Genomic DNA, 12005 nt, shown 5'->3' with positions numbered 1-12005 from the left:
ACTGCTGAGGCTAGAAGTAAGACATGTTCTTAGGTAATGAAACCAACACGGTTGAAAACTCATTAAAACTGGACTTTTCAAAGCCAATAACATGAAAAGACTCATTTAAATGAAATTCGGTTAAAATAAAGCAGTTTTAATGCACGAACATGAGTGCAGTCCATATTACCTTCAGAACAAGAGGGCCTCTGTGTGTTGGCGCTTTCTTCTCTATTGGGAAAATGTGACTGGCATTTAGATCTGTTAGAGCTTCTCTTTGCTGCGCTGTGCTGTAAACTGGTTGACGTCAATGCGATTAAGTCTGGTTGTTGACTGAAGTCAGATTGCCTAATAACCTGTTAAATATCTCAATCACTGACCAAACGCCTTTCTGTGCCTTTTTGTCACACTGACATTCTCTAAACTAATCAGCTCAGACGATAAGGCTAACTTAAGAGCTCCAATTTAAGTTCCAACTTCTAATGACACAGGACGACAGTGAAGCTAACTTCAGATTCATTTTATCTGGAAAACAAGCCATCTGTGGAGAGACGATGAAAGGGGAGGCCGGTCAGCAGTTTGTGTTCTTAATTCCACCTCAGAAAGCAACAGATACACACAAATGTACAGATGAAGGCACCTCCTATTAACACATAATAGACAGACGAAAGAAATATAACACCCCTTTTTTTTAATAATACAAGTCTTACCCAAAGATTATCTAATTCTTATATCTTGTCTTATACATCTTGCTATCCACTGATTTAACATGCCCCCACCCCACACTCCAGCTTAGTTTTCGTCACATATTTGCATTTATAATTAAAGCTAAAACTCAGGCCAAGACCACAGATAACCTTCCATGGCATTTATCATATGAAAGAAAGGGAAATGAAGGGTTAACTGAACACAATCAAAGGGTACACAGTCTTTATTTTTTTTCTTCCTGTCAACATAAAATAATAAAATAAATAAAAAAATAACCCACAAACCAGCATCGTTTGTGTGTCCAAACTCTTTGGTGATCGGTTAACTGTGCTGCTGCACTGAGTCATGTGCTTCTTCATTGTCATGATCACACACATTGTACTTTTTTTTTTAGTCCCACACACACCATCCTGCTCTCCAAAATTCCCCCTGAAGGACGTAAGGGGACTGAATCTGACGCAAAAAAAATAGTCCCAGAAGTTCTCAACCACAACATTTTTGTCTGGGTTTCCCCCGTTGGGAAATTATTGTACTCTGGCAAAGATGTGCCAGGCCAATCGAGTCGTCTGGGCGGGCTGCAGTGATGGACAGAGGAGTAACAGCAACGTAGTCATAAGCAGCATCTGAGCACCATGAGTTCAATTAGTTTACAACAAACTGGCTCAGATTGGATGGAGGACTATGCAGCTGCATGTATTTTTTTTTATCTTATTGGTTGCTCTATAATGAAATACCTACAGAAGCTACGTCAACGCTTTAAGCCACTGAAGTGTTACCACGCCAGAACTTTGACGCGCAGACCGAGACACAAGATTGCATTGGTGCCTCAGTCTGTTTACTCTTTACCAGAATGTGGATAAGTATAACTTGATGCATAGTTACATACCACAATGTGCACAAATTGTCCAATAATCCTGCAGTCAAATGCAGCTTCAGCGATCCACCGTTTCTCTTCCAGGTGGAACACCTGACCTGGTAAGAATAGGTTCCTATGTATAACCACAGCCTTTTAATTAGACCTTACACAGAATACCTTCAAACTTACATGTATTATGGCTCCTACAATACCAATGGTGTGTTATCAGACACCATTAAAATGGTTTTGATCTTTTTATGAGATTTGTTGACAGTAAAAAAAAAAAAAGTGAAATATAACCAATGATTCTAGTTTTTCACCCAAGGGAACAAAATAAACAGGTTTGAGACAAAAAAAAAAAAAAAAAAAAAGATAAATACAATTTGAAAATTGACTTTCCCTACTTGAAGTTTATTTGGCTCAAACTGCAAGAACATTTAGTTCCTTTAGTTCATGTGTTTAGAAAATGGAAAAACAAGATACTGAATATAAAAGTGATCTGTTATTATATTAATCCTTTAATCAAAAGTGTTCGTTTCACGTGGGAAACAAGTTCAAACTTTCCAACTGAAGTTAGTCTTTCTGCATCTTGACAGCACAGGGAAATCTGGTTTACACTAAACTCCAGTGGTGTTAACGCCTCACGATGCTACAGCGATGAGGAGGTGTCACAATTTTTGACAAATTTTTGGGCAAACAACTTATCTTTACTGCTCTCGTGCAGTTACAGGTTCAACGAACATTAAATTTGAGACATACACTGACCACAAGTAGCAATCACAGGATAATGGCACTTTTCTTTTTTTTTTTTTTTAATTACAAAAAACATTAAACTGTGACCTGATAACATCTGAGAAGCACAAATAGAGATGAGTTCTAGTCAATGTCTGATGCACAGAAATATCTACATAAAGGTTGCCATGTTGGCAAAGCTGACCCTAGTATATTGTTTATGTAGAAAAGTTTTTAACACGTGAAGGTTAAACGCTACCACGTCACAAACATAACGTCAGATATAGGAGCATATATCGGAACATTAGAGGTTAGTTATTTATTGAACATCTCCACATGTGACTTTAACTCCTTCAGCTCAGCAGAACATCCCCTCTGCACGGTTTACAGCATGCTATGTGCCATTTAACAATAATAACCAGTCATTTGATACAGCAGGTTTCACATGATCTCCAGTTGAAGGTTGCAGGCAGCTAGTGTATGGATGATTTTGTGACAAACGGTTTATTTATTTTTTTTCAACTTTCAGTGGTATAAAATAACATGGATAATAACTTAGAACTATTTCTCTTTTCATCACCTTTAACCAAGACATTTTCAACATAACAGTGCTCTTTGTTTCTCAGGCACCAGAGTCCAAATGTTGAAGTGTCCCTCACATCACTGCCATGGGCAACTTAATATACACCTACTATGACAGTTAAAGTCTTTTCACTGGTTATATTTCAAACTCAGTTGTTTGAAATGAGTGCAGTAATGGCAGCTAACCTATGAACAGCAATAGTTTAGAAAGTTCAGAACGAATCAAGGCCGCTCCATCTGAAAAGTTCTTTTAGTTCCTCACACTCCTTTGACCAGGACCAGGGTCTGGCCAGACTCTGTTTTCTGGGGACAGCTGGCTGTGTTTTGGTTGGCTCGTGGGCGTCGCAGGTTCAGAAAGCTAAAGCGTGCTTCCAGGCTGAAGCTCTTCTTGGCGCTGGAAACTGAGCTGTTGTTGTTGCTGGCTGGAGCGTTGTCCAGATCGCCCTCCGCGCCTTCGGCCCGGTCACCTGGAGCACAAGACGACGACGGTCAGTGAATATGGAGCATGTAGGGCATCAACAGTACAAGGAAAATATGAGGTTCTAAGCCAAAAGCAACTGAACAGATCAATAATTCACAGGAAGGTCAGCGGATTGTATCTGTAGCAGTTTTAGATACACCAATGACACCTTTCAAAGAAAGAAAAGAACTTAATGTTCTTACTTAACTTCAAGCAGTAATCACATTAACAATTTTACAATAAGAAATAGGAACTGGAGTTTTCCTGAAGACATTTCACCACTGCACCACTTTGTTTTTTATGACCTGCATTTCAAGCTGCTGTTTAAGAGATGTGTTAAAAATAACTATCAGTTGATATATGTGGTACGTATTTAATGTTTAATATCATTACTGGCCTTAGAGATTCATATAGATGCTTTTTAAACCAACAAATGACCAAGCAGTGTTCATTAAATGCTTCAGTTTCTAGTAAACGTTGTTACCATAACTCGTTAAATCCCCTGAAATGTTTTAAAAACTGAAAGACAGAAAACATTTTTCAACCTTGAGCTAAAATAAAATAGAATAGAAGACCACAGGGGCAAAGAAAAGACATAACATGCATAAACAATAAAACTGACAGGAATTGAATTACAAAGTAAACAGACAGCGACACAGCTCTGACTTCTTCATTAAGACCAACAGAACTATTTCCTCCCTGCAGGAAGCTCTGCACGTGAGTTTCTTCTCTGCAGGTGAGACACTCGGCTCGCTGTCACTTTGACTGATAGTCTCCATTGGTGGAGCAGGCGTGAGCCAAGCAGGTAGCAGGAAAGTGTGCCCAGAATAGATCTTCAGCTATCATCTATCTCATTTCCAAGTTGTTGTTTTTTCCGCTGTGTAACAGCACGTGCAGCACATTTATATCCATTAAAGGTTTGTTTTTGTCTGGCAGAGCTTTACCTTATCTAAATCAATAGAGGATGCTGCATGTTGTAGCACTTAATGTAATTATTTTGTGAAGAAATAAAAAAATAAAAACATCCCATGCTGATTGTATTGTATCTCAGTCTATGTTTATTACGCTGAAACACGTATCACCCACCTCTCTCCAGGTCGCATTCAGGCGACGACGCTCCGCTACACTCGCTGCGAGGCCCGAGCACCGGCGAGATGAGACCGAAGTCGGACAGTGACACTGTGCTAGGAAGGTCCAGACTGCAGGGCCTGGACAGAGGAGACGGGGAGGATGTGGAGGACGAGGAGGACGGAGTGGGTGACGAAGAGGTGGACATGTAGGAGGAGGAGGAGCTGGCGAAGGGGCAGGGCGACTGGAGCTCCTGTGGGCTGCTGGGGGACGAACCCAGGCTGCAGGTGGAGCGAGTCTCTGAGTCTTCTTCAGACATGATGCTGCCTCCACCACACGGATCATCGTCAAAACACACCGACGCCACTGCAGGAGGGACGGAGTGGAGAAAGGTTCAGAGGAGGAGGAGGGAGACAAAAAGCACAAAGATAGAGTTATGAGAAGGTAAGAAAGGGAAGAGTGAGTGGCAGGAAAACACACAGAAACGTGAGAATGAAGGTAGAGTGATGAGAGAGGAGGTAATGAGAAACAAAACAAAGATAAAACAGACAGGATGGGGAATAATGATAAAGAACACAGGAGACGGATGGGAGGATGACGAAGATAGAAGAAATTATGGGGGATACTTGGACAGAAAGGAAAGAGGGTGAGATATGAACAGATATAAATAGAACTGAGAGGACTCTAAACTGTCACATCACATTCAGAGGAGGTGTTTCATTTTCCCAACATAATTCAAAGCACATGAACACAGCATCAGTGCCTGCTGGTATTTTTAGCTCCACACGTGCTCTTAACTCACATCCCAACTGCCACTATAAGTAAATGCTACTTTGCAGCATGGAAATGTTGTTGTCAACTGCGTTATGTCCATTTTGAGTGGAACATACTGACCATATGTTTGAAAATAAGGTCCTTACAAAGCGGCTTTGTCTCTATATGTCTTGTTAGACAGGACTGACATTGCCATGGTAACATACTCCTCGTTATTCTATAGTCAAACCTAATAGGATGCAAAATTCTTATTCTGTTGACTTACTGTCTGCAGACTTTCCTTATTTGTTCAGACACTCCACTGATCTGGTTTTCCCTCCAGTTATGAGCAAACAACAACCCTTTCAAAAATACATTTCTGCTGTCTGCGCCATTTAAAATGTTTCCTTAGTGCCCATCTAACACTGAATGTAGCTAAATCTCATTAGAGCTTCACTTGACATTTAGAGTCGCCAGGTGAGCAGCTGTTACTGTGGATGTCAACAGCAGAGAAACAAGAGGGGACAGTTTAACCTTTACTAATTAGCCTTTTATGTCGTCAGCAGAACCGCCTGAGTCAGGCCACAAAGACAGAGCGCCCTGATGCTTTTCAACATTCTCTGAATATAGTTCATCCCTGTCTCAGACTGATGATGTGGTAGAAACTGTACTCACTGGATATAACGTCCGACTCCATCTTAAAGCTGGAGATGTCGTCCCCGGAAACGCTGTCGCCCTCGGCTCCAACGCCGCGCTCCCGGGGGCCCATAGCAGAGTTTCGTCGTCGCTCATGGATCTCATCTGAGATCATCTCCAGGTTCCTGAGAGCCGTCTTGTACTCTCCTTTGGCTCTAGACAGCTTGGCCTGCCGCTCGTCCACATTCTTCTTGAGGTTCTGGAGGAGGGAAACAGGGTCGTCATGAAGGAGAGACAAAAAGTGATGATGGTGTTTCAATTGAGTATCAAACACTCAGTTGGTTAACATTAATTAGTTATGGTTTAAACCATACACTCCACCATTCAATTTTAAACATTTTAAATCCTACTACTCAACAAAAGTGAAGATTTATTCAGTGCAGACCTGATGAGGACACATTTTGTTTACTGTTTTGACCTGACTATAATGACTGACAGACTTTAACTGGAAATGCAGCTGCATTAAATTCCTGCAAAAGGTTGATTCACCCACTGAGAGCGTAACAATAGTGGAAATCAACATTGTTTTGATCTATAAGTCTATATGTGCAAAATCAAACTGCTTACAGCTTGTAAATGCACTAGAAAGCTGCATATAATACTAGTGCTAGTAGTCATAGCAGCTGTTCCAAGATGGTGGACAGCTTCATTGTTGGCAAATCTGCAATTCAAAGAGTCTCTGTTTAAAGGACTTAGCCGTTCAGGTTCGACCTTTTTGACCCTTTTCCTGGCAGCTGGAGCCACCTTAACTGGGTATGGTTGCAAACTTTGAAACGCGTCAATGTATTACACACAAAATGACTAATTTAGTAGTTGAACCTCTGATTGGAACAGGAAACTGAATCTCCCAATTGGGTTAATACACATTTGGTGTCTTGGCATATAGTTAAGGATTAGTGATCCTGCTTGTTTTCACATAAAAAATGACTTAAAGAACAGAGTTAAGCTTTTCTGTGTTGAATCATCCACGGAAAATAAACATAAAATAAAACCCAACATACTTATAGGCCTAATGGCTCACATCACTAATGCCCAAATGCTACTTTGCAACATAGAAAGTTTGTTGTCAGCTCAGTTGTGTCAGTTTTGAGTGGAACATAGGTACATGAACATACAGTATGTATCACAAAAAGGTCCTTATAAGGTCGCTTTGTCTCTAGGACATTATCTCTTCTGTCAGTTCAGGATGACATTAGCTGCTGTCCTCACCAAAGGAGCAAGATACAAGAACTTTTGAGCATCACCTTCTGAACATTTCATATTTATTCATTCATTCATCTTCTGTAAACGCTGGTCCTGTGAGGGCTACATTTGATACTGAAGTGGACAAATATTTTTTCTTTAGACTGATAAATATCCCTGACAGTAGCCCAGGGTTTCCTTTATTAGCTCATGTCAGTTAGATAACTTCCTGTTGCACAGTGCACCAGCAGTTACAGTTCTCTTCATTCTTATCAAAAATAACAGCTGTCATTTGTGATCGAGTCACAGAAAAACGGCTTTTGTTATCAAAACATTGCGACTGCACCCCAAAGCACAGATTTTCCCACAAAATGTCCACACTAAAAGCCACAGCAGTTTCTGGTCTATTTAACACCTGATCCAGACCAAACTGTGTTAGATAAGCAGTGTTAACAGAGGACACAGTCTTCATCATTTTTAGAGGCCATCAGTAAATTAGAGCCAAAGAGTTGTTACATACCTCCAGCTGTAGATAGTACTTCGCCTTCATTTCAAAGTAGGGCCTGTGGAGGAGGAACAGCGGTCAGGAGAGAGAGAGAGAGAGATTAGATCAGAGGGGGAAAATACAGAGTAACCCAGAAAAGAGCAGTACCCACAGCATCACCATGACAACCAAGCGGAGGAGAGGGAGATAAAGGGTTTGTGATGTTGGATGAGTGAACGGATTAACACCCTGCTGAGGGAACACACAGCAAGGCTACAGCTGATTACTCTGTTACACTGGATCCAAACCGCTTTATTATTAATTGAACTGATCCAGAACCAGTGTTTTTCTTGGACTCATTTCTATTCTTCACACTTGTGAAGTTACAGGTAAGAAACAAATGTTTAGACTCTTCTAAGGTACCACCAAAACAGTTTCAATGCATTTTCAAGTAAAACAGAGCTGATATGAAGCTGTAGGTTCACATATTACCACGTGTCTGACAGGATTTAAATTTAAAAATAAGGAAAAGATTATAAATTAATGTATAAAAAGTTTTTGTTTGCTGTAATAATTCTTGTTCATATTGGCCACACAAAACAACGAGTGTAATAATGTAATAACCGCTGATAAACTCCACCGAACAAGGGCTGTAGATTTGGAAGTGCATTAGATTACAGCGAGTAATATCTGTTTCAGTGCTCATGTGGCCACCATTGTTTTAAGAGAGACTTGGTTAATGTCAATGAATCCTGCTGAATTGTAGAGTAGTAGAAGTCTAGAAGCAGTATAACATGAAAACACAGTAGCTTAGACAGAAATGAAGATGTCTTCAAGATTCAGTGCAAGTTGTCCTGTTTCCTGTCAGTGTTTCAGCTTAAACCTCCATCCGGTTGATTCTCTTGTCAGATTGTGTCATGAATGAATGCACGGCCTGACTCAGTGACGATCTGGGAGTTGGCACTGGTTACATGCTACAGTAGCCGTCTATTTGTGACAAGGAAACAGGATGTAACATTGACAAAAATTTCCAAACTTCTATCTTGTTTCGTCATTAGGATTTACAGTACATTGCACCTGTATTTACGGCCTAAATGAAACAAAAAACATTTTTTTACATGGAAACACATGGCAGATGTCCATATTCTTTTTTGTTTTTTTTCATGTTCTCAGTACGAGAAAAGTGTTATGAGGAAGTCTTGTGTCCTGTAGCAATGACAATCTGTTGACAGTTTGAGTTATTTTTTTATTTTTTTTATTTTTTTTAATCCAATCACACAATCTGGATGAAGATTGGATTGTTTTCTCTGTTAACTGCTGCTTATTAAATTCTTAATATTACAGTTATAGAGATTTGTAGCCACATTTTACAACACTTTACGGTGAGGTCACCTTCATGCAGATGTAGATTCAGTTTAGGACTGTTAAGAACGGCCATTATGAGATACTCAAGACACATCAGCTTATTTGTATTCTGAAACTAAACAAACACAACTAGAAGAATATTGGGAACATCACTGTTAAAGGAAAATCATTCTAAGTCAGTTTGGTAAGGCATGCAATATATATTTTCTTTACCTTTACTACACCTGTCTATCCCTAAAGATGCAGCAAATGCAAACCTTGTGTTTCCCCTTTAGTAACACTGCTGCAGACCTGCCTGTAGAGTTACTAAACATTGTAGAGTTACACTGCACACCATTTCTTCAAGTCTTCATATTTACTCTACTTGGCCAAAGATGCCTATATGCCTCATAGTCTGTGACAGTAGAAGGATGACACGGACTTCCAAAGGATGAGTGTTGAGGTATAGATACAGGACTTCAGGGAGGGTCTTATGCAACATCTAATGTCTTGAATGAAGGTTTTACAGAAGTATAGAAATATAACTGAGCTCCAAATGTACTTTCTTTCAATCAACAAGGAAATTGTATCTGAAGGTCATTTTGTAAATTAACAAGAAAACATGTTAAAAATATAATCTGCATTGCAGGAAGTCGCTAGTGTAACTATATCCTATGTTAATTTTGTCAGGGGAATTCTGGGGGTTCATTCTCAAACTCCCTTTCAGTTTTGAATTTACTCTTAACTTATTCTAATCATGTATTTTTTAGTTTATATTTTAAGTTTATAGGTAAAGCTGCTCTTTAACTTGTAGTCGTGAATCAAAACCTTTTTAGGAGTAAACATCTGACAAATGGTACTATTTATATATTGTAAATTTCTGAAGAACAAAAAAGAAATTTTCAATGTGTGAGGGAACTTGTGTTACCCTTTTTAGTCATTAATGATGTTTCGAAAAGTCACCTGAGTTTTGAGAATGGCAGCGGGATCACGAGGCCAACAACTCGTGCCTGTACTACATTTAGTCAGACTTCTCCTTTAACACCTGCCTGTTTACACTAAACAGTTTCGATGCAGTTTAAAGTTTCAGTGTTCACCGTTTCAGATGAAAAGAGAAGTGTAACTTGCTGCTTTATTAAAACATCATACCATCTGGATCTGATGTAATGGGAAAAGCAGAAGCCTCATCACCTATGAAGAGGGTATTTTACAGTCTTTAGTAAAAGTCTGACATATATCCTCGAGTGTATGCAAGTGAGTGCTTTAGAGGCTCTGCAGCTCAGCAGCTTACTGTGTCCACATGCCACCAAAAGGCACATCCAAATATATATCCAGGCTAGCAGCTTGACCTTTCTGAAATTACTGCAGTTTGACTGCAGTATAACTGAATTCAGTCATGTGTTCAAGTCAATGAATACCATAATAAGGAACTTTTATTAGTCCATAAAGTAATCTTCTCTTTTGCCTTGGTTTGCCTTCCACAGCATGAATGTGTCAGGGTTTCTTTGGCTTTGCTTTTAGAGCAGCTGTATGTAATATGGCCAATACAAATCATAATATACCAAGAATGAATTCATGTTTTGATGCAAAGTTGCATTTTTTCATATGAGACAAATACAAATTGTAATATTCAATTAAGAAAATTGCAATGTTCCGATTTAAATTTTAAAATATATATATTTTATGCACAAACTAAATAATTGATTTTAGTGAGGAAGAACTCAGCAGCCAAGAAAAATCTGGCTTCCATTTAGACAGCAGGCTGAGGCTCTTACTTGGACTTGTTGATGTTGCGTTTGAGTTTCTTCTCCAGCTGTTTCATGCGGCTGATGGCTGCGGTATACTTGGCCGCCGTCTCCTTGTGCACCAGCTCGCTTCTTGTTTTAGTGTTCTCCGCCTCCATCACCTGCAACAGACGATCAGAACCACCACCATCAGACACACACGTCCTTCACATAACTTTGTAACTGCTTCACCAATGTGAACAGTCAAAAACCAGACTCATTTAAACACACTTATTTGTGGTCTTTTACTATGTTCTTACATTTTACATTAAACAATCAATCCATTAAGAAGGTAACTGTTGGCTGCAGCCTTACTTATTTGGGTTTATGTTAACATGTACATGAACAGCTTGATTAAGACAGAAGTTCTACAAAAGTGAAGTTTAAGTTTAGCTTCATAGAATAGTCAAAAGGAATAAGAAGGTATCTTGAACTCCCCCACTTTCCCCTTGCCTCACCCGCTGAGTGGCATGGTTCAGCATCTCCTGCCAGGCAGAGTCAAACTGCCGGTTGTCTTCCTCCAGGAGCCTCTGTTCAGCCAGGGAGATGGTCTCCTTTGCCGCACGTAGAACCTCTGTGGCTCTTTGGAAGTCCTGGGTGGCCTTCTGGGCCTCCAGCTGGGCCTGAAGGACAGACAGAGACAAATAGTGAATACATTTTTGTTAACTGCCATAACTGCTGAGTCATTTTGATGTAAAACATTATCTTCATTGTGTCTTATTTTACAGCTACAGTATATTCACTGAGGAATTTACAAGGAACAAGTGCAAGTCAGTCAGGTAGTCGCTAACCCTTACTTCTTCTTCATGTACAATCCTGGAAAAATCATTTTACTTAAGAAGATTATTGTAATTTCATCAGCATCAATCATTCTGCATACTTTCTTTCTGAATTTCCCATGGGAATAATTAATCCTGTCAGGTAGAAACAGTGTGACAGTGTCCTGTTGAGTCTGTCAGTGTTATCAGCCCCTGTCAGCTCTGCCTGAATAAATCAGCTGCAGCATTCCACTCACAAAGCTTTGCATGCATGCATGCATGCATGCATGCACACACAGACCATAAAGGCTCAGACTGCAGCAGCAGACCCATTTCCCTCCAGCTGATAGAGCTACACAGCAGGCACGATAGAGATCCGAATGTCACAGAGGAAGACACAAGATCAGTCACATTTCAGGGGCCCAGCTGCTTTGAGGTCCATATTTCAAGACTCCTAACTGACTTTCAACCACTTTTGAAGGACACACATATGGATTTTTGAGGGGAATTTCTAATCAAAACACTGGCCGGGGGTCTGACTGTGTAGTAGCAGCTCTACTAGTATGTAGTGGGTATGCAGGATAACTACTATCATTAGGCAATTAGTGCAGTGTGTATT

At 39.9% G+C, this 12005-nt stretch overlaps 1 protein-coding gene across 1 annotated transcript in view; it reads right to left on the bottom strand.

Moving 5' to 3' along the window:
- Window positions 1-827: 827 nt before the first annotated feature.
- The window catches only part of sh3bp5b (SH3-domain binding protein 5b (BTK-associated)), a 35981-nt gene continuing 24803 nt past the window's right edge, over window positions 828-12005 (bottom strand). Inside the window, exons 4-9 of the mRNA XM_084556127.1 lie at window positions 11087-11251; window positions 10620-10750; window positions 7537-7579; window positions 5814-6033; window positions 4404-4751; window positions 828-3324 (exon numbers count right to left, since the gene is read on the bottom strand). Of these exons, the coding sequence (XP_084412253.1) occupies window positions 3116-3324; window positions 4404-4751; window positions 5814-6033; window positions 7537-7579; window positions 10620-10750; window positions 11087-11251 (1116 nt within the window). The 3' untranslated portion in view covers window positions 828-3115. The remainder of the gene's footprint in view (window positions 3325-4403; window positions 4752-5813; window positions 6034-7536; window positions 7580-10619; window positions 10751-11086; window positions 11252-12005) is intronic.

Source organism: Chelon labrosus, assembly GCF_963514085.1.
Source record: "Chelon labrosus genome assembly, chromosome: 12".
NCBI lineage: Eukaryota > Metazoa > Chordata > Actinopteri > Mugiliformes > Mugilidae > Chelon > Chelon labrosus.
The sequence above is the reverse complement of the archived record's forward strand: the minus strand, read 5'-3'. Positions and strand labels throughout refer to the sequence as shown.